The 23,809-nt window shown below is 39.4% G+C and overlaps 1 protein-coding gene across 2 annotated transcripts; it reads left to right on the forward strand.

Annotated features, from left to right (window-relative positions):
* The first annotated feature begins 101 nt into the window (after positions 1–101).
* On the forward strand, positions 102–22,408 carry LOC112966596 (solute carrier organic anion transporter family member 1C1-like). 2 transcript variants are annotated; one of them, XM_026066896.1, is made up of 14 exons: positions 102–239; positions 3,513–3,654; positions 4,748–4,880; positions 5,523–5,644; positions 6,346–6,492; positions 7,590–7,688; positions 8,480–8,725; positions 9,594–9,758; positions 13,679–13,874; positions 14,898–15,063; positions 15,525–15,709; positions 19,690–19,754; positions 20,983–21,100; positions 22,189–22,408. In XM_026066896.1, exons 1-14 carry the CDS (start codon positions 111–113, stop codon positions 22,406–22,408), a joined length of 2,133 nt encoding a protein of 710 aa, XP_025922681.1. In that variant the 5' UTR covers positions 102–110. The 2 variants fall into 2 exon arrangements, with proteins under 2 accessions (XP_025922681.1, XP_025922680.1); XM_026066895.1 differs by lacking the exon at positions 6,346–6,492 and having other exon boundaries at positions 111–239.
* The last annotated feature ends 1,401 nt before the right edge of the window (positions 22,409–23,809 follow it).

The following is a 23,809-nucleotide window of genomic DNA, read 5'->3' on the forward strand; positions in this document are numbered from 1 at the left end:
CAGTACAGCAGGGTGTTGCTGTCACATGACGAGCTTTTCAGGCTGAGCTGATAGGATACCCTTTTAAAATGTTCTTCATGTTTTCTGGTTTAGAGGCAGGGGATATCATCATGGAGATTTTGTCAAAAGAAAATTCTCAGTTTTTCTCAAACAACATAATCCTGCCAGTTGATCGATCTTCATTCAAATCTGAATCTTCTGCTTCCAAGGAAAAACAATCATGTTGTGGAGGCATAAAGGTAGAGTAAGAGTTTTGAATATTCTGCTAGGCATGTAGAAGACCTCTTTTTTGGTGAACTAACCCTTTTTCAGTTCTAGTTTTGTGTTGTTGAGTCAGTATGAAATTATTCAAGATCTTTCTAAGATGCAAAAAAGTGTGCTTCTGTTCTATATTTGCCTAACGTTTGGCAATGTTCAGATAGGACCTGTTGATTCAGGATAGCGTATCATAAGCTCTTCAAGGGTCATCCTGAAAGGCTAATACATCCTCTTTATTGCATCACCCTATTTTCCTGAGGTTAAGAGCAGAACGTGAGAAGCCAGGTACCGCAGTCAGCTGTTAGTAAGTACTGCCTTTTTTAAGATTGCAGCCACGGTAGTCGTCTGGGTCTGTAAAATAATATCTATATTACTACCTGCATGTTTGGAGTGGTATATTATTTAAGTATCATTGTAACATTCCTGATATGAGCAAACTCCACATGAGAAGACTTTGAAAACAGACTGTGAACATTTGTGAAAGTTCACGGCTGCGTTTGCATTTCTCTCGCCCACCCAAAGTGCTTCCTCTGGGCAGCGGAAACCCCCTGCTTTGAGCCTCCTGCTAGAGCCTTTACCTGCCTGATGGTACGAGCATCACGCCTGGGAGGAGCAATCCCTCTGGGAAGGCTTTTCGGGGACACAGCGGGATGGACAACAGTATGGTGCTTTACCTACAGTCTCTGTCAGTGTTTTACAGATAAAACTCTTGTGTGAGGGCTCAATAAATCCCCATGCAAACATGAGCTGAGTTCATCTGAGGTATATGGAAACTGAATCTTTGCTCTTGTCCAATTCTCTTCATCTTGCACATTCTTTATTTCTGTTGGTTTTCCACGCTAACCAAAATCAAACAAATCTTCTTTCAGAGACTAACAAAGATCCCAATAAAGTCATTGATTTCAGTGGTAGTAGAACTGAACTCTATAAATTATGCAGAGCAGTTAAGATCTTGTTCGATTAATTGAGTAAGATAACTGCAGTAAAAAGGTTTGGATTCCTGAATACTCTCTGTGGTCTTGCTCTGCAAAGGTCAAAAATTGGGTCCTGTTTTGAAATAAAAGATAAGTTGTATTAATTAAGTTTGTAACATAATAGCAATTCTATCTTTGTTCCTCTATTTGCCTCAACAATAATCCAATTCCCTCATTGAATAAAACTGCAGTCATAGATCAGTCAGGAATCAGTTTACTAGCTCCAAAAACAGAAGAGCAATAATATTACATCTCAGTTTTTCATGTTCGAGAAATTTGTGCCTTCTGGGAACTAGAACTGGCATGATTAAGCTTTAGAATACCAAAACAATGCAGAGATTCAGCAGGTTGGTTTTTCATTAATTACCAGCCTTCCCATTCATGAAAATAGCCTTTATTGACCAAAAAGATGTGGTGAAATACCTGCATATGTGCAGTCTATGACAAACCACAGAAGAATATGAAATCATGTGCACTTTTCTGTCACAGCTCTAAATCAGGAGCATTTTTTCCACCACAGTATATGGTCTCCATCTCCCTCCTGGGATAGTTCCAAACCAAGAGGAAAAATCAGTGCCAAAGTAGAAGAAGTCTGAAGTTCCAGTTTCACTTATATAATTTTCCTGTGGAAAAAAATACCTGTTTTACCATTGATGTTTAAAACTGAAGGGCATAAACACATAGCAAATGTAAAAAGATTATATCAATCTTTTTTTTCCTGGAGAGCTTTTTGAGAACCCTCGCAGTGGGAAAAAAGAACGAGGTATTGTTTATGTACCCACAAGCATTTCTGAAAGAGATATTGCTTAATAACAGTGCTAAAAAAGGAAAAGTATGTTGAATGTGACACAGATGTTTTTGAACCTTGGCATAGGAATTCTCATTAAACATTGATGCCAGTGTTGGTACCAATATGTGCCCTGTCGAATGTGATGTTTTAAGGATGTTGCGCTTGGACATGGGGCAGACTGTTCAGAGCTCCTGCTTGTTGCAAGCATGATTGCCTAGAGAGCAGTCCTGAAGGGTAGGACAGAGATCTAGACCTCTTCATGTACCAAACGTAACTGCGTCTTTTTGTTTCTGGTTTTGGTTATTTGGTTGGTTTTATATTTTTTTTTACACCTTTCACAAAGAGCAGTATATGTTCAGTCAACACAGCCTGTATTTGAAGATAGAAAGCAGTGTTGCAGTTCCCATTACAGATTGCACTGTGTCTGTTGAGTATTTCTGCAGTTAGTAAACACAGTAAGGCTGCATTTACGTTAGGAAATAGCTCAGTAGGAGTGAAACAGTTGGTGCTAAGGACCCAGCAGTCGGTCTTTATGCATTCAGGGTGAGGTGTTACTTCACACTAACTCTAGTCTTGCCCCAGAGACTGAACACCTGTTATCTGTTAAAGTGACTTAGCTGCACTTCTGGAGCACGTCTTCCAGCTTAATTTCATGTGAAAGAACTGTGGTCTGTGCATTCATAGTGTGAACCAAAGTACAGTGAAGGGGACAGGAGTTTCACGTCCAAAGCACACTCCTGATTCAGCCTAATGCACAAAAGACAATGTGAAAATACCTCAGTGAAAATAACCGCCTCTGCAAAACAGAAGGGTGTGAGAAAGTTCCCCACCTGCAAGATGCGCTATGTACTCTTATGAACATGCAGATGTTACAGCTGACAAGAGCTTTGGTGGCGAGAGGACAGTTATAGAAGAGTTACATCTATCTCCTCGTTGTTTAACATCCAGTTCTACTCTGAAGTTCACGCAGCTGAAGACACTCCTGTACGGACACCTTACTACCGCCCTGGGCTTCAATGGGGATATCATATCAGAACAAGACTCTAAAATCCAGCTGGTTGTTAGATACCCTGGTAAAATGGGTGAAAATACATGTTTTTAGTCAGGTTCCTACAAGGCAAAAGCCTATGTTAAAAAAATACCCATTTACTGACACTTAAAATTTATCCATACTGTCGTTGTTGTAGGATACCCTCCATTAGAGGGATCAGGAGGCTGCTGTATTTCTCTGTCCTTCAAGACATCAATTGCTTTGGCATCTATGAGAAATTAGCACCTGTACTGGCCACTAGCAAGTTCAGTTTGTATTGTTATTGATCATAGGAAATGCATACATTGGCAATCTAGCATATTTCACAAAGAGTAGGAGAAATATTGACATGGTTATTTGGGAAAAGAAGAGGTGGGAATGTAAGAATTATTTAAAAATAGTTAATTAAGTAAAGCTTTCTGTATTGCCTGATTATAATCACTGTCACTTTCTTTCACAGATATTTCTCAGTGCATTATCTTTTGTTTATTTCGCAAAAGCACTGTCAGGAAGTTATCTAAAAAGTACTATCACACAAATAGAAAGAAGATTTGATATCCCTTCATCTTTGGTTGGCATTATTGATGGCAGTTTTGAAATTGGTATGTGCTGTAGAAACCCATTTTTGTTTTCAGAAAAAAAAAAAGTGATGTAATTTCTTTTGAAGAATGTATCCCTCTGGCCCATTAACACTGAGCGAGATTCACCTAGTAGTGGTCAACATGACTTGATATATTTACATTGGCTAAGATAGGGCTGCTGGCACAAACAATTCAACACATTCCTAAATACTTTATGATAAAGGCCRTAGTAGTGGCCAACACATGGTCCTGTGTGGCCAACACATGGAACCATTATGTATGGTTCTGGTTGGCATTGTTTCTCAGAACCTGTAAAAACAGGAATTCCATTATGAAAACAGTAATGGCCACAGCATACACTATTCCCATTTTACTCCCCAATAAGTAAAAATGTTAACATATGATGTGGAGTGAAGGATCATTTCACCCATTCAGGTAACTACATGACTTGATAAGCTCAGCTGTTGGCTAGCCCAACCAGAACTTCATGTCATGAAATTTAATAATACAAATTTTACCTGTAGAATGACAATTTAGCTGCACAGATTTCAGATTTTTCCCTCCTTTTGTCAGCAGTCCTCTTCACCCATAAGTAATTGTCCAGTCCCACCAATGTATCCTCATGCTTTGGTAAGCAGCAAGAGTACAAAACTCTAACTATAATCTCCCTCCATTTTCCAGTCCATCCAGGTCACTCTTACACTAAGCTTTCCAGAGTGACATCACCTCTGGCTATTTCAAATTACTGAATTTTTCTCTTGGGTGTTCAGTGGACAGTGGTATTCATGGGAATGAAATCTTAGCTTAAGCATGTAAAGCTTGTTTGATTTCTTCTTTTCTTGCTTTCCTAGATATTCCTCATCTTCTGCTACTGGCTATCATCTGACATAGTCCTTCTCTTCTTTCCTGCTGCTTTTCCAAAAGCTTAAGGTTTTCTTATCAGGGAAGGTATTGGGCTCCCATAAGAATGCCTAGAAACGGTGAAAAGTACCAACCCCATGTGATCAGCCCCCTGAAATTTCTGTGCATACTACATGCTAGGGATCTTTATTTTAGAGCCTAGGTCTCTTATCAACAGGTCGTAAATCTCAGTTTTCTTTTTGTACTTTCAAAGGGAACCTCCTAATCATAATTCTTGTAAGCTACTTTGGAGCGAAGCTTCACAGGCCAAGGATAATTGGTGCAGGCTGCTTAATTATGTCAGCTGGAACATTCCTAATTGCGATGCCCCAGTTCTTCATGGAACGGTAAGCGCACAGTGATCGRTGTTCTCCTGCTGGGCTATGCACACTGGAGGCTACCTCATTAAAATATTTAGGCACTGATTGTGACTAGGCCAGTAGAAATAGCCATATGTTGATGTGATTACTCAACTTAATATTTATTATGAAAGGACTTCTTTTATTACAGCAAAGCAAGTAATTTAACATATACCCTATTCACAGTTGTAATCAACTTTTATCAATTTATTAATCTGTGATCTGATCAGCCACTTTTTGACGTGGTTTAAGCATTATAAAAGCCTCAGTGGTGAAGTGATGAACAAAGTGAGGGAGACAATCTGAGCATAAAGCACAAGCTAGAGGGTACACCAACTGTCTGATAATCAACGTACACTAGTGTAGATTCATGTGTCATAGTAGAGGAAAGTGCTTGTTAAATTGACACGCATCACTGTGACACAGAGAGATCTGAGGGAACCATTTTCATACAGTATCACAGTATAAACCAAGTTCCATTTATTCCCTGCAAACCACACAGATCATTATAATGGGATGCAGATGAAATCTTCATTTAAGTGCTATGGGCCTGTTTCCCATGATAACAAGAGTTTTGTTTGTTTTTTTCATATAAGTTGAGAGGGTAAAGACAATTTTGTTTTTAAACAGATATAGGTATGAAAGATTTCCTTCCACCATCAATTCAACTGTTAGCCTCTCCCCATGTCTACAGGAAAAAAGCCAAATTCCGCTCTCGGCCTTGGAAAAATCTCAAGCCAAAATAAATGCAGGTAAGAACAATCCCTTTCAAATGCTGTGATAAGCATACTAAAATACATCAAAAGGCTCCCAAACTCTAATGCACTAGTTTATTAGGATGTAAAAATAATAAATGGGAATCAGACGAATCTTTCCCAGGGAAAAGCCAGATCTGCTGGGTGAAACAGATTTCTTAAGAAAGACTTGAAAACCCTTCTGCCAACTGCCAAGATATCTTTTCAGGCTGGGGCCTTTCCTCCAGCCTTGCTGTCTGCTCCAGAAGCTTTCTGCAGCTTCGTGGCTTGCAGAAATGCCAGGTGGTCTCCCCTGGGACCTGGGAAAGTCACCATCTTCCTTCTGTTGGAAAATGTGTGAACTAAATGTGATTGATAGCGCTGTCTATCCTCAGTGTTTCCCAAATCTTTCCATTAGGAGATCCCAATTTTGGTCAGAAGCAAGTGAAAACAGTTTCTACCTGGGATGTAGCAGCAAATTTATAAAACTAGCCAACATTTAATATCTTTGGCTGAAGCTTTTCACGCTAAACGTGTGTCTGCCTCAAGCTGATTGGGTTAAAATTTCCACCCTCATCCCCACCAAACCTTTTTTTCACAGTTCAAGGTACACTGCTTGCCCACTTCAGAAGTATTTCACTCACGTTCTTTTAGTCCTGTTCTTTTAGTAGCAAAATGTTATGAAAAACCTGTTGCTGTCTCTGTGCTGATGTATCCAGGATGTGAAAAAGAAGCTGGCTCATCCATGTGGATCTATGTTTTACTGGGAAATCTTTTGCGTGGAATAGGTGAAACCCCTATCCAGCCCTTGGGAATTACATACATTGATGATTATGCCGTTGAAGAGAATGCCGCCTTATACATTGGTAAAATAAATAAATTAGTTTTTCCTAATGGATTTTTCCCTGATGGAAACTGAGCCATTCTGAATAATGGAATGAGTGTTATTGAACTAACCTGCCCTGACTGTTTTGTTTGCATCATTTCCAATATTAAAGTTTTATTTAACAATCACGTACACTCAAAGGACCAAGTTCCCCTTTAATTATACCAGTCCAGTTCCATTATCTTAATTTGAGAAAAGAATTTGACCTTAGGTTCCTGCTGTTACCTTAATCTTCCTAATTCTTCTGGATGTGGACTGTTGAGCCTCTGTGCACAGTCAGTTCTCTGGAAAGTGATAAAAACATGTATTTTTTTAAGCACTTAAAATAGAATTCCAGGAAACTCTTAAAACTTTCCCTCCAGATTAATGTAGAATTGTAATAAGTAGTGCTGCGGTTTGAAAAGTTGGGATCACTGTTTTCTTGTGTTCGTTGGGTGAAGAGCTCTGCACATTCATCTGAAATACTACCCAAAAGTCCTGCCCTGTCAGCATCCTTTCTTGATGTGTTTCCAGCCTGGCAAAAAACAGAATCCCTGTGTAAAAGACTTGTTCTTGCCAGATTTTCAGATCAATTATGAAAACACAAAATATGTGGGAAGTTTGGCTTAGAGTCTATTGAAATAAATATTGGGTACCAAATCACAGTGATTTTTCAGCCTGTCCAAGGTCCACTACAATTTAAATTACTGAAATAATTTCAGTCGTTGATATTTGTTTTCCAGTTATTTTAATATATGTCAGCTAAACAGTTTATATCAATTATACAGTGGTGCTATTACTGAGCTTAGGCCATTAAGTTCCTTGAACTTCTTTTCTTTGGGCTGAATTTCATTCTTTAATTGTATGATAACCAAAAAAAGAAAAAGTATCAATGTAGTGGGCCAAATTTTATTGTTGGTTTCTTCTTGCAGAAGTGCTAACTTGAGTAACTAATGTGTCAGAGAGCGAAGGTTGACTCAGTAATTTAAGATCGCATCACTTGTTACCTATCCAATGTCATACTTTGTTCTTATGTACAGCAAGAACCAATGCTCATTTTCACTTAGAAACATAACAGTCCCCTGTTTTCTATTACAGGCTGCGTACAGACAGTTGCAATTATAGGCCCAATATTTGGCTTTCTTCTAGGATCCCTCTGTGCCAAACTTTATGTTGACATTGGCTTTGTAGATCTGGGTAAGTCAGAAAACTTGGGTTTAAAATTTTAGTCAGGCTCCAATATGCCTATTCTAGGCATGTATTTTAGGCCAAGAACTATCTAGTTCTAGTATCTCTTCTAAGGATAAGGGGCTACTAGATCAGAGCTGGCACTTTGGAGATAAAATGATGACAGCAATGCAGTGCCTCATGCGAAAAAGCCTAACAACGAGAACAGCTACAGAGGAAGTAAGAGTCTTGACACTTCCTCAGTCCGAGCAGATCCTGCCTCGCAGGAGATCATCCAAGTGAGGAGGCACTAGGGAGGCAGCAGATACCAGGAGGAGGTAGACCCAAGGCTCAGTATCCTGCTAAGAGCCAAACGTGTGACTTTTGGATTACATTGTCATTGGATAGAAAACAAGTCCTGAAACTGGTACCAGAGCTCCTGATTTCATTCCTCCCAGGAAAGCACCTTCTGCCCTGGTTTCTGGCTGGCTCCACAGCTTCTGTGCAGAACAGCCCAGCTGRGAGCAGGCTGCAACCACCTGCAGTAACCCCCTTGGGTACATCCTCTCCGGGGATGTGTGCACGGCACAATCTGGGCCCCCGTGGTGTTAGGGAAAGGCCACTGCTGTCCCCAGGGATCAGCAAACCTTTATCACCTCCCCCGAGCTGCTCTCATAACACCAATAGAGACATGTGGCACAGACAAACTTGGGGTGGAGGCGGACTTTCCTGGAGAAAGTCCCTGCAAAAATCACCTTCGTCATTATCAGCAAACTTTCCCTAAAAGTATTTGTTTATTTCTCCTTTCTGACTTTCTCCAGACAGCATAACAATAACTCACAAGGATGTGCAGTGGGTGGGAGCTTGGTGGCTGGGTTACTTAATAGCAGGTGTGATTAGTGTTCTGGCTGGCATCCCGTTTTGGTTCCTGCCCAAGCACCTACCAAAACCCGAAAGCAGAAAGGGCTCCAGTACCTCTTCTGAGCAGTCAAAGTTCATCACTGAGGATAACAAAGAGCAACAGAAATCTTATCAGCAGCATATGAAGATTGCTGAGATGGCAAAAGGCAAGTCACTAGAGTTTGTTTCYTCACTGTTCAGTCTCTCTCTCTCACAAGTTTTTATACCATTTAATAGCCTCATTTTTTTTTTCTCCAGTGTAACTTTCCAGCTAACTAGTATGCACGATTCTAGGGAACAATTTCATTTTTTCCTAGACCTGCTCTTGCAGGCAGAATTTCTTCAGCTGAGATTTGTAAAATTATGCTAGTGGCCCAAAAAGTATCATGAGACCCTGCAAAGGGTTTCCTTTGCTGGTTTTGGCTGTTGCAGGAGTGGAAGTCAAATAGTGAAAACCTGTGATAGCAGTTTCTAAACCTCCTTTTTGTGTGTGCTAAGCTTCCTTTTTCTTTAAGGCCATCCATTAGTAAAATACATACAAAAGCTGACCAGAATAAGGATGGGCACAGACCGCATAAAGTATGTTTAGCTAGCTATCTGCTTTTCAACACCAGCTGTTTCGCCCAATTCAGTTTCCTTGGCTCTACCTTGCCAGAAGTGTTTTTCCTCAAAATTTGAATCTGCAACTCAACATGCTTGTGCTTACCTTCAGCTATGCTGAGCACCCTCCAATCCCAGTAAAGCTAAAAGGAGCTGTGACTGTTGAGGACACACAGAAACCAATTCAGACCTGTTTTATGATCAAAGGAAGGTACCTAAAACAAGATGTCTCTTCTAGAAAATAGGTGCTTAGTAATTTGTTTCACCATTCCCCCATCCAGAAATGCAGTTCCTAAGAGCATCATGGGACTTAACTTATTCCTTCTGAAGTATGCTGCAGTCTTCCTTTGGAACATACAATCATATTAAAAAAACATTATTTGCAGAAGTTATTCTCTCTGACCTGGTTGTCGTTTCCATTATTTTGTTTTGCAGATTTCTTGCCATCACTGAAGAACCTTTTCAGAAATCCAGTTTACTTTCTGTATTTGTGTGCAAGTATCATTCAGTTCAATTCTTTAATTGGCATGGTGACATATAAGCCAAAATATATTGAACAACAGTATGGGCAAACATCTTCAAAGACTAATTTTGTTATAGGTAATGCTATATCTGCTTCTTGATACCTTATAAATGGACATTTTAGGAGTGGCATATACATATGGGGAAAATTATTTCTTAAGCTATGCTTATTTCTTCTCCTTCCTTGCCTGGCTTTAAAGTAGTATCTTGTAGAAGGTAAGTTATTTCATTTTGGCTTTAGCAATAGTTAGTTCTRAGTTTATCTATGCAGGTGTTACTGCAAAATTTGATACCTTATTTCCAGTTCTACTGGGAATGTGAAGAATAATGTATACATCACAAGAGAATAATTGAAAAGAGCATTAATTTTAAAATACTTTACATAAATTTGTCATCAGACAGATCTGTTCCCTTGCTGGCTTCCCATTTATTTCAATGAAGGAATATCAACTCAGTGAGTGCTAGAGGACTGACCATAAATTAGCTGATATTGCCAGTGATTTCTTACTTTCTTGAAGAGGTTGGTGTTAAATAAAGGGAAGTCAAAGTCATATCAATGATCATATAATATACACATTAAAAACTTAACCTTATCTCAGTGTGATATTAGTGAAATAAAATCAGGTGTTTCTGCCTTAACTCTGCTCCTTACTTAAGACCTTTTCTCAGTTATGAAGTTAGTCTCCCTATTCCCCTGTATAACACAAGAAAGACGCTCCTTCTGCCGGTGTTGCTGATCTTCCGCTCTTCCAGACTCGGAGGGAGAAACTATCTTTCTCCGCTAACAGCAGGGACAGCTTTGGGAGTCTGGCCTCCTCTCTTCCTGCACCTAAAATCAGAAGCTGTGGAGGAGGTCATTTTTGAAGACATCATCAGGATGGTGAACTTCACCGCCCAGCTATTGAAACAAGAGACTTGAATTCAGTTTTTGAGGTCCAGTGATTCAATAGCATGAGACAGCAAAGAGGTTTACATCTATGTAATACAGAGGGAGCTGCCTTGTTTCAGAGCTCTCAAGACAGCACTAGTTGCACTGCAACAGAGGTATATATGTGCAGAAAAGCTGTAGTGATCCATTGTGCTATGTTAATTCCTTAAAGATAGAGGCTGGAATTTCCTGGCACAAAACTCCTATAAGAAAGGAGAAATCTTCAACTGTAGTTGATGGCCAGGGAAAGTCCAGAAAATAATCCCTGCGTTCAGTACAGTACTTTTCATTGTATTCACAGATTTTCTGGAGCTAAGCTTTCAGGTATGTACGAACTGATTGAGGATTAAGATCCATCTGATTTGACAAGGCAACTGTATTCAATAGAGGGTATATGATGGCTGGGCTACGAAAGGTCTCTGGCTCAGTAGCCATCCCTGCAGTAAGGGGTTTCCCTTCCTCCGTCTCCTTTCTCTCCCAGTCTTCTGTCTCTTTCTCTCCACCAAGAAACTGAGAGCTCAGTAGAACTAACATTATCTGTCTACCTTTCCCTTTCCCTTCTCCTTTTTCTTTTCTTTTCTTTTTTTTTTAACAATCTCTGTCTCAATCTCTTTGATAGATATCGGAATTGTCTGAGCAATTTGAAGCATTGTAACAAAAAACGGCTGGAGCCTGTAAAGGGTATTTTTCAGTAGTCATGAACCAAGGAATATACAAGAAAGAAAACAGTCACTGCTGTGTTTGTATGGCTTTTTTTTAAATATGCATACAATATTTTTCCCACAATGCCAGTGTCAAGCAATAAAGTTAGCTGTAAGAACATGATAAGTACCTATGAGCCACAGAAGCACCTATGAATGGGCAAGCAGAAGGTATTTACTGTCTGGGGTATCCCACAGCTCCCAGTTTCCATTCCAGGTTCACCTGACAGGCAGAAGAGAACAGGCAAATGTGCAAGTTGGAAGTGTTTGAGCAGGGCACTCACGTGAGATTGTGTAAGGACTCTCCGTTTATGTCTGCTGCATTTTGGATACTGCTGCTGAAATCCCCTGAAGTACAGTGTTCACATGTGCTTAGAATGACCAAATGCCACCCCACTGTAGCTTCCTGAACCCCAGCAGTAACAGGACTAGGCCCAAAAGGAGCACATTTGACAATTTTGTTTAATAAACTCTCTCTTGATATGCTGGTGACAAAAATGAGATTATCTTGTTGTATACTGTTTTGCTCAGAATAAGATATGTTTTATAGTTTTGTCATTACATGTCTCTTCTCAAAGAAATTATTTCCTATAGAGCATCCTAATCACATAAATAACAGACAAATGCAAATCAAGTATCTCATGGCAATCTTTAAGTCAGTAGTACTTGCAGTATTCATTTAACCAAGGTATGGTATTGAAATGAAGAGGAAAGCATTGGTCTGTGTCTACGCAGGAAACCTCTGAGTAATCTGGATTTTTATAAAATATTTCCTGAAAAAAATACTAACCTCTGTTTTTATTGGATAGAATAAGACTATTTTTAACAAAAATATACCTTCTGGCATCTCTTCTAATCACTGCTTTCTTTCCTGCATACAGGTGGATACACTTTGACTCCATTTAAGAGGTCCTTTAAGGGTGTATTTCTTAGCAGGAGGATGAAATTCCAATGTTGTGAACTCATATTTAAAATTAAGTCATTTGAAATCATTTTCTAATATCACCACACGCCTGAATAAACATCCTAAATATCATCTATTATATGAATATATATATGTTTTTGTACTTCCTTTTGTTTTATACACTCAGATCAGTACCACTAGGTGTCAGCATCAATTAAAAGCTGCAAAATGCATAGTCCTGTGAAAATGGGGAATTTCATATGCTAGAATCGGATGGTAAAGCTGGGAAAATTATTTTCAGTCACAATGAAATCCAGCAAAGGGCATCGTGCTTGATTGTGCAGTATCTTTTACAGTGGTCTCTCTTTACATCTTTTTCGCATGTACTGAACAGGATTTTTTTGGTCTTGATGTCCATGTCTATCAATATGGACACTGCTTTGAGCAGAGCTGTTCAGGTAAGGATTAATGGTCACCAGTCTTACATGTTATCTTCACTGCTTTTCCAGTGGATTGCTTGAAGCCTGGTAGAAGAAGAGGGCCATGGGGTATACGTATCTCCTTGCTGTTGCAACACTCACCCAAGGGAGAATTTCGGCAGCCAAAAACAGAGATCTTCCAGTTGTGCCCTCACTCTCCTGTGCGCAGAGGCAATGGCATATAGCTAGCTCTTCCCCCCACTGCAGACTTCCTTAGTGGATCATCAGCAGGATCATTCAGCCAATAATTCCTGGCTGTATCAAAACAGAAAAAGCAGCAGATCTCACTCAAGATTTCTTAACTCTGTAGACCAAAACTGGATTTGCCCTCTAGGAATGAGGAGTTCAGGCTACTCCTGCCAGCAGAAAAGGGAAGGAGAGAAGCTGGCCTGGAAAGCCAGAGTGGGACAGCCCCAGAGAGTGGACTGTGCTGCTCCTGCTGTTATTATATTGACATGAATGGGGCAGTGAGAGGGTCTGTATCAAAAACCCAGAGAGCCAAACTGTGCAGCTGGACTGTGGCCTTCTAGGCTGCTCTCGGCAGTAGGATGCTCTAGACAACAGCTTACTTCTCTGTGCCCAGGGCAGCTCTCCCGAGAACTACTGCAACATGTTACAACCACAACTACAGAATATTACAACAGTAACAGAATTCGAACAACCCCTCCACCAACAAACTAATAGTGGAGAAAAACACATAGCTTAAGGAATTGGCAGATCACTATCTAGACCCTCTATACAATCTCACTGATAATTATGTATCTGTCAAAGAACTAGCAATGAAATATTTCTCTAGGAACAAGTTTTTGAAAGCAGTCCCAGCACCATCGTAGAAACATTCCAAATCTGGGCAAATAAAATCCTCAGACTGAAGATGCTTCATATTTTGCTACTTCATGTTAGCACTGCTGCTGTTTTTGTGACTGAGGTGGACAGTTCATTGAACGGACGTTTTTATTGACACAGATTTTTCTGTTTGATTTCAGGTCTTATCAACATTCCTGCTGTGGCCTTTGGCATATTCTCAGGGGGACTGATCATGAAGAAATTCAGAATCAATGTCTTAGGGGCTGCAAAACTTTCCCTGGGATCATCTTTCTTTGGTTACCTTTTACTTCTTTCATTATTTGTGATGGGCTGTGAGAACTCGGATGTGGCTGGGCTGACCGTGTCGTATCACGGGTATGTTGGGAAGCGCAAACTTCAGTGTAAAGTTCTATTTCAAAGCAAACTCCTTCTTCATTGTATTCCACAAGGAATATATTTTTGAACGGAGAATTACTGACCTAAATATGCTTCTCAGAAATTTGATTCAAAGCAGTGGAAACCATTCCATCTATTCCAGTGGGCATTGTGTCAAAATCCTTTTGTGATTGTTTTCAGCTCTGAGGGCTTTATGCCATAAGTGCAGATTATTTTTCTGATTACTTTTTAATTATTATTGCCATGGGACCCATCCTTTGAACCTACAAATTCCTGGAAATCTGAGGAGCTCAGTAGGGGAGTAATATTCAATTAGTTGGTCCTTGCCTCTGTGTGCTGCTGAACAATCCATGGCATGTAATAGCTTCTGGACCCAAAACTTAAGGAAGTAAAGATTAACCATGAGCACAGAGGTACACCTGAGGCTGGCATTTTTTGGTCATTTTTGCCCCTGCTATTACTCTACAAAGCTCTTTCTATGTAAGGACCTTCCATCTCTGATTGCACAGCAGCCCCAGGAGTAGCTCAAGTGTTGACTTCAGCAGGAGCTGGCAGACAGTGTGTGGATATTAGCCCTTCAGTTTGGGTGAATCCCATTCTGGTCATTTTCCTACCAACTTCTCCAGCRATGATGTCCCATGAGTAACTCACTCCTCTCTTTATAACTGGAGCAATCAAACTTTTGTCCAGGTTTGATTTAATGGCATCAAGCCTCCGATAATTAAAATCTTAGAAAATGCATGAATGGAAATTGTTAGCTGTTCCACTTAAGAAAGTAGCTACTATCTCATAGTAGGCATATGAAATAGTAAAATACTTTTGACAAAAAACAAAAAAAAGAATTAACACTCCTGTGTGAAAGTGGAAAGAGACAACACCTAAATGGACTAAAAATACAAGGCCAACCTCAGGTACATCTGGCAGAAAGGATAACCCATGATTTGATGATGATTTCTTTCACATCTGTTAGAAAGTATCATTTCAATATCTCTTTTTCTACAGAACCAAACAGATAACTCATTATGAACAAGCTCTGTTTTCAGAGTGCAACTCAGGCTGCATATGTTCCAAAAATGACTGGGATCCTATATGTGGGGAAAATGGAATCACCTACGTTTCTGCTTGTCTTGCCGGCTGTCAGGCATCCAATGGAAGTGGAAAAAACACTGTAAGAGATTCTTCTATTTCTGTATATGATGTTGTAGTTTTCCTAATATAACTAGTTCTGTCACAGTAAATGAATTAAAGTTGAGTAAGGTAAATCCTCCCTAACCATAAACTCCTGAGGTTTATAGCAATCTGCCACCCACATTTAAAACTTTCTAAAGTGCTGCTTCCAGTAGAAATCCCAAATGGAGAATGTAGAAGATTTTTGTAGCTGTTGGCTACCAATACCATTAAAACACACACACACACACACACACACACACACATTGCTGTCATCAAAAGTAGATATTTCCATTAGCTAATTCTTCTTCTTCAAAAAAAGACTTTTTCCTGTTGTAAAGCTTTTTCCATTTTGGAATTAAACTTCTGGCTACCCAGAAAAACATGATGGGGAATGGATATGAACATTCACTTTGTTCTGTTCTGGTTATCATGGTTACCCTTTCACCTGCTGTCTTTCAGGTATTTTATAACTGCAGCTGTGTGGGAATTTTAGAATCTCCTTCAAGAAGCTCCTCAGCTGTGGTGGGACCATGCCAAAAAGGAAATGAATGTCCAAAAATGTTTCTGTATTTTCTGGTAATATCGGTTATCACTTCATATACTTTGTCAATAGGTGGTACACCCGGATACATACTACTTCTAAGGTAAGCAATCATTTCTTTTAGCATTGCCAAATGTTTTCAAGGTGCTTTGACACCTGTAACTAGGTCTTCCTCCCTTCCTAATATTCTGTGACATATTTTCAGCTATGCAAGGTGGATTTTAAAATAGTTTGTCAGTACTAAAAGGCATCCTCAGAATTTGGCAATGAATTTTCTACCACTGAAATACATACTTATGATTATCTCTACCTTCTATATGTTTCTGGTTGTAAACATAATATAGCAGAGCTGATTATCATTTATATGAAATTCCACTCACCTTAATGCATCTTACCACCAGAATGGTGTGAAATGGCCTTCATGTGAATGGAAATTAGCTCTACATGTGCCTGTGTACACATGTATGTGCTTGTAGGTAGCCAATTTTCCACATTTGCAATGGATACCAATACACAGGTACACAGAGGTGACCTAACACAAACCCAAACTGCTATATATACTCAGCTCTTCTTCTTGGGCCCATTATATTTTTCTATACAATTGCTACTTTAAAGATTTCTCTCTTCAAAATAAGGATAGATTTGTCATGAGATGGTTTTTGCTATCATAACAATTGTGAGTTCATCCTGTGTATCCCACAAGATTGTTCCACTACTTATTTAACTGCTGGAAGTATTTGTCCACCACCAAGTGTAAGCTTTTAAGCCAGTTTTAGAAACTGCAAACAGAATATAATACTTCCAGTGCATAACCTGGATTTTTGTCAACTTTTGGATTCTAAGTGCTGCTCCATTCTGTCTTGAAAAGCTTTCTTTTTCAGTTCCTTTTTCCAAATTATTTCCACATGGGTACATGCTACTTCTCAAATGAAACAACAGTAAATATGTAATTAAGCTTTATTATTGCTGTGTTTTCCTACCCTAAAATTCTCTTTGCTTTTGAATGAAATTCTCTGGAACAGGCCCTGTCTCATTGCCAGTGTCTTTATACCACACAGAAAAAGCCGGTGCTAGAACTGGCTGAATATATGCTATATGGGAAAACCTAAATAAAGAAATGTAACTCCAGCTGTGGTTCCTGCACAATCCTTGAATCAGAAATAATGTTCACACAGAGACTTATAGAAATGGTTGAGGTGATGATCCTTCCCCATTGTCATCCGCAAACACTGACAGTAAAACACATGCCTTAAACCATGTGAGCTGTGTTGCTTTAACCACCCACGTTATAGCTGCATCCAGCCCGAGCAGCATTATCATCGAGAATTGCAAAAAGATGCAGTGTCTTTCTCTCCAAGGAATAACTGCAGAAAGACCAACCATACTATAATCCATTTAAGACCACTTTTTGCTGAAAGGTGAAACCATTCACCCTGAAGCTGTCCATATACCAAGAGAAAGATGATTCACAAGCTGAGAGCTTGTAGCGTAGCAAAGCCATCAGTATTTCTGTCAGATTGCCCACTGTGGTTGCTTCTGCCACAGGAGGTTTCTCTATTGTATAAAAATGAGCTTAAGGCTGTGCTGGGCTGCAGTCTCCTTCCCTTTTACCTCCACATGTCACGTCTCCTTTTTATCCATAAAACACAAGGTAGCAAATGTATACGTGTGGTACCACATGGGGCCATGGCACCACCGCTGCCATGCTCAACTACTTGCTATCTGTCCTGTCTCCACTGGAGAAATGTTGGGAGAAGACGCTCTTAGCTGGACACCGACAAGCTTAAATCATAGGGGGCTGCCTGGACTTCACAGCCCCAAGTGCTTGCTCTCCAGGGACTTGCTGCTTAACAGATTTATCTGGAGAAGATTAACAAGGTTTTCAGTAAAGTTCCTAAAGCATTTTGTTATATGAAATCAGAGAGAGGGCTTTATTGGTTCTGTTCCAGTACCTTTCATTCCTGTTGAAAATCATTCTACTTTGAGAGCAGTCTAATTGAAATTGAGAAGTTATATGTTCCTCAGCTGGAAAAAAGGCACCAGAATCTGTTCCACAGCTAAATAAAACATGTTTCAATATGTTCAATCCATTTCTTTCTTTGCAAATGACCTGAGGGCACAATTCCATTTTAAGCTCATGCTCATTTTTCTGAAATCCATCAACGACTGGCTTTTCCTGAAAATCTGTCTGAACAAAAAACATGCTTTTTTTTTCCAGAAAGAAAATAAATGCTTTTTGAAAACAAGTACTCCCAAAGCCAAATTTCAGACTTCTTTTAAGTAATTTTTCGCCATTATCTTTTTTTTTAAATTTTTCAGTATTCAGCCAGCTCTGATAAGATTCCTGGGCTTGGGCACACTGATGTTTTCAGATGAGTATGGGATATCCTTGCACCTGCTGTAAAACATGAATAGAGCCAAATCCCCCAAAGCCTATAAGATATAGTGACATTTACTTCAAGGGTTTACAAGAGTAAAATCATTGAAGTATGCTTGAAGCTAGTGACTGAATCATTTGCTGAAATATCCTTTCAGTGGTATTAGACCAATAACAATTGCTAAGGAACCTGGGGAAGTCCTGAAGTTTGGGGGAAAAAATTGCAATTTGGATTGCTGTTGTTTAAGGACAAGTGATTAATAGAAGGTCATTAGGCAATGAAAAGGAAGTCTCAGGTCTCCCAAAAAAGGGTTAGCTTTTAGGGTCTTGAACAATTAGAGTTTTTGTGGAAAACACAAATGCTCAAACAATTTTTTTTCCACCTGAAAGAGATGTCTGTATTATATTCTATATGAAGAAATCTTAGCAGGATATAAACCTTACAGAACAGATAAAACATATCCAGGTTTTGGTTTTATCTTCCATTCTTTGCTTTTTGTGTCCTCACATTGGGTTAAAAAGGCTTCCAGGCAGAGACTTGCTTGTGTAGCATGGCTCCTATAGAAACAGTAAAGCATTGTTCCTCTGGCTCAATATCATATTACATCCATTTTTGCAGAGATGACAATGCCTGTGTAAGCCACAATTATAACAGATTGTATGACAAATATCCATGATCAGAGCATTAGAGAATGAAGCCCTCAGATTGCAAAATGAAATGGGTACAAAGATTTTTTGACTGTGTCAATACTTTGGTCTTGTTTTCCATACATGCCCTTTGTGTCCTTTTACATTTTCACTAAATCAAGGGAAGATGATCTGAATATTATTCACAATAAGGGCTCTTAATGCTATCCTGGCAGATACATTGGAAAATAATAAATCATGTCTGGTGGGGGACCAAATAGCTAGTTCTGAAATGTCTTAATAAATTTTTAAAAAGTATTTCCAGTTACATGAATTTTTGTGCAAGCTGAGTCCATCCTACTTCAGAGCACGTAGCATGTACCTCCAAAATGCTATTTATAATCGATAGTAACTGAATATCAGCCTATTTTTTTCATATTGAATACAAAGACTAACACAACAGGGAGCTTTATACATTACCATAATGAAATACATGTATTAGCCTCAGCAGGTATCAAGCACATCCCAGCTTAACCGTGTGACTGGGACTACTCACATGCTTAAAGTTAACTTGAGCCAGAAAGGCTTAGGTTTGTGCTCAGGAGCTGTGGTTGGGCTCACACGGCAGGTTTGAATGCAAACGGTTTGTTCTGTCAGAGACAGAGATTTATCTTTATAGGAGGTGTGATCCTGATCCTAGATACAGGGAAATTAACATAGTCTGCCTAAATGCTTTTTATTAATCTGGGTCATTATCCACAATTTTATCGAGTGCTTAACTGAATGAGATGATTGTTTGATTTCATGAGCCTTGTCCTCTCTTCCTAACTCCTATATGCTGTTTTTATCTGAAAATGCATTGCCACCTTAAAATTTGGTATTCAGTATAGATATTCAGAATTCCTAGATGCAATTTTAATTTTATCACATTATTTACATATTTCTATAATTCTGCTAAAGTCAGCTGCATTAGGGAGGGAAAAGTAATATCTCTTTCTTCCCTCATGCTTTCTATTTGTGTTCAAATTATGCACAGTCAATTCTTTATTTCTACTTAACACTGATTTCTTTATTTTTAGGTGCATTAAACCACACTTGAAATCATTTGCACTTGGGATCTATACCCTGGCAGTAAGAGTGCTTGGTAAGTCTGGTTGGGTGCATTTTAATGTAGTCCTTATTAGTCACTTATCCCAGAATTAATCTTTGACTGTTGGAAAGAACTACTTCTAGCTGACAAGTCAATATTATATGATTAAAAAAAAAAAAGGGAAACACAGGGAAGAGGCTTGGGAAAAGGAGAGCAACTGTATATTTTGTAAACCCTACAGCTGTATCATACTTATAATAAAAATGTAGATTGACAAAGTACATAGAAGTGACAAGGGATCTGTCTTAGGGCTATGAAGCTAACATCAAAATTACTTCTTGCCTCCTCTTATCCAATAACAAGCCTAATAGTCTGTACTAGAATATTTTGTGATCATTATTCAGGCATGTTTTCATTAGGTTCTAGGGGAATTCCTGAGGTCAGGGTTGACTGCAGCCCTGTGGTAGAGCTGCCTGCAAGCTTTCTCTAAAAGCAAGGGGGCCATGAGATGCCAAGAAACTGAGAGCTCCAAAATCTTCTAGGTCTTATTAGAAAAGATAACAATTAGCAAGAAGCAGGGCACTTATTTAAATACAGAAAATTTAGATGAGCTGGGTGAGGCAGATGAAACAAAAACAAAACAAGGTATCGGTTGTTTTCTTACAACATCTTTGTAAGCCGGGCTCTTCCCTCCAGGCTTACTTTCTTTTCCAGCAACCCTCAGTGGCTCCCTAGCTTGCCCAGGGTCCACATTGTCTCCTTCCACACCCAAGGAAAGGCTTTTCCTTTCCATCACCCATAAGCACGGCCATGTCCCTGCTGCAGGAGGACCCTGCTCCTCTCAGGATACTTGCACCCATGTTGCAGGCTCCCAGCTCCACTGGCTCTCTCCCTTCTCAACCCACTCCTGCAAGCATGTTGGAAACAACCACCACCACCCCAATCTGAACAAACTCCATTGTGCTTATGGAAGGAGAAATATTTCCCCTTTTTCTAGAGGGTTTCTACAAAGCGAAGCAACCAAGCCATGGTAAGTGCTCCTTCTGGCAACTTCAATAGGCTTTTTGATGTTCTTCTGCATTTTATGCCCCATCCTAATTTCACGCAGGGCAGAAAGGTGTGTGTGTGTGTGCAGGGAATGCAAGATGCAACTTCTTAAAACAGCAAAGAGTGTGGAAGTGTCGTTCTTATTTTATATTGTACATTAGCATGCCTCTAGATCAGAACTGATTACGTTGGAAAGTAATGTTATTTCCTCTATTTATTTGTTAAATACATCCAGCTGGAATTCCAGCCCCAGTGTATTTTGGAGTGGCAATAGATACCACTTGCCTGAAATGGGGAAGCAAAAGATGTGGGGGAAGAGGAGCATGTAGACTCTATGATTCCAGTGCATTCAGGTAACAACTCTTGTCAATTCATTCCTTAAATACCTCTACACACAATGGACTAGCACTGGCAGGAGAATTTGCATCAAATAAATTGGGTGAAAAATTTTACCTTGAATGAAAGAGTCTGAAAAGCAATAATAATAATAATGATAATAATGATAATAATAATGCTCATTTTTTTGAGTGCTCTTTTGGTTTAGTCTTTTTTGGTTGATATTATTTTAATTTCTGCTGAAAATATTTATGGCTTTTCATTTTTAGCCAAAAAAACTTCAATTTAATCCTCATTTTTCTACTAAAACTCCTCCCATTTTCTCAGCAGCTCTGCTAGGGGGAGGGTTGGAGGGAGCTATTGTACCTCACCATTGTTCCTTATTGGAGCTGGATCACAAGAAGGAAGGGAAGATGCCATGAAGCACGCCTGGCTTATTGAAAGGCTTAAGCTCTGTGATGTCTTTATTGATTCATTGCTAGAGGAGAGTAATTATATGAACTGTATTCATGAATGGCATTACTCTGACATGGAGAACGGAATAACAATGGTAAAAGGAAAACAAGAGAACAGGGGTGCTGGTAAGTTGTCACCCATTCCCCTCCTCCCCCACAAAAATAAAACATGAGAAGAGGGGTACATCTTCTTTTGAAAATTTCATCAGAGAAGAAAAGAACAAAACTCATTTCAGACTCATTACTAATAAAGCATGATGAGACATTATTAATGTTGTTGTTGTTGTTATTGTCATCATTATTATCTGCCTGTAAATCAAAAATGCCATTGGTATCACTGGTACTGCTGATGAGGCAACCAAAAAATATATTAATCGTCCTAGAAATATTAGCATTCTTCTAACCAAAGCACATTAGAGTGGAGGATGACAGTCAATGACTGACACACTTTCTTTGCCACTGTCCACACAATACCTGACCTGGGTGAGCTGAGCATCTCTTGCTGCCAGCGTCATCACCTTGCTGCCTTGCTTGAACTCCTTCCTCACTCAGCTTCACCTCACAAAAATATAAATGTGTCCATCCTGCCAGGCTGCCTTCTAATTGTACATTGCCTTCCAGATAGGTCTGATAGATCTTTTCTCTCACAGATACGTTTATCTGGGACTGACTTTGGTGTTGGGCACCATGTCTGTTTTCTTCAGCATCGCAGTCCTTTGGGTCCTAAGGAAAAGATCCTCTACACAAGATGAGACCGTCTCAGCCAACGGGAGAGGCACTGGTTTGACAAAGAAGAGGAAAGATAATTTTGTCAATAATGACCATTTAATTCAGACAACTTATTGGCCAGAAAAGGAAACTAGACTTTAAGAAGATTGAGATTTTGACAGTGACTTTATCTAGTGAGTGGTGTTCCAGGCAAAAATTTATCATCACTGAAGCTCTTTAAGTGAGGTGTCCTCTTAGTATCCACCCTGAAAATGTTCATATTTATGTAATTTTCATTGTAAATACAAAGACAAAAGACAAACATTTTAGAATATGTATAGCTCTGAAAACACTGCTCAACATTTGTCCTGCCAAGTAAGTGAAACTCAACAGAGGGAATTTGCTGGGGTTAAGGGGGTGCAGCTTGCTCCCTCGCTGAAAAGCAGGCTTTAAGGCTGCCCCTCAGCTTCATTCATGGTCTAGGCGCAACCACTGCTGCTGCCCCTTTGCTTTCTTCTGCATGTAAGAGGTGATGCACGGGCTGCAGGACCTAGCTATGGTGCACTCAGCCTTACTATCAGCCCTTCAGGGCACTGGTGCACAAAAACTACTTTGTAAATGGAAGGGGCAGAGAATATTCTGCACTGATTTTCACACAAAACTCCCCCTTGCAAGCAGCCTGGCACGGGGCAGCAGAAAGGTGGAATGACAAACCAGCTGCAGGCTTTGAGCTTCCCATCAATTCTACCCATAACACTTGGGCCATCAAATGTGGTTAGGGATTTCTTTTCAAGCATACTCCAGCTCTGTTATAGCACAACATTAACAGTAATGTAAAATGTCATTACAACAGTCAAAGATTCCATCAGAATATCTTCCTAAGGAAACTGGAATGAAAAATAGAGCTTTTTTAGGTTTCCAATAGTTTCTTCCTACTTGCTAATACTCAGTGTACTGAATAATTCAATGCATTTTATGCAGTGTAATAACACCATGATACAAGACACACATGATTTATTTTTAAAAAAGCTATGACAATACTTCTTGGAATAATAAAATGAATTCAAAGACTGAGTGATTTGGGGCATTTCTTTTTAATTTGTATTATTTAAGTAGCTGGAACAAAGACTGTATGATAGCAGCCCTCTATATGTAATTTTTGCAGTTCAATAATATTTGGTGTTTGATAAATTTGGGGGCTGGGGGTTCGATAGAGAATTGCTTAGAATGGGACAGAGTCTCAGCTTATGCTGAGATATGCTGAGATAGTGTCAGTACCACTACAGACAACATCCTTTAAAGTATTTTAGAGTGCCTAATTAGGGGCAGGCTTCACCATTCATCATAATATTGGCAAAACAACCTCATGCCCCATCACTTGCATCTCAGAAGTGAATGTAGGTTCCCTGCTGCCTACCTGAGCTTGCAGACCGAGGTTAGATGCTGAATCTATCCTGTGGGATGCATGGGAAGGGATAGACATATAAGAATGGGGTTTACTGAGCTTTATCAATGAAAAATGATTACAGTGGATCACTAGAGAACTACCTAATTTATTCAATA

This window comes from Apteryx rowi, unplaced genomic scaffold, assembly GCF_003343035.1.
Source record: "Apteryx rowi isolate R43461 unplaced genomic scaffold, aptRow1 scaffold_25, whole genome shotgun sequence".
In the NCBI taxonomy this organism is placed as follows: domain Eukaryota; kingdom Metazoa; phylum Chordata; class Aves; order Apterygiformes; family Apterygidae; genus Apteryx; species Apteryx rowi.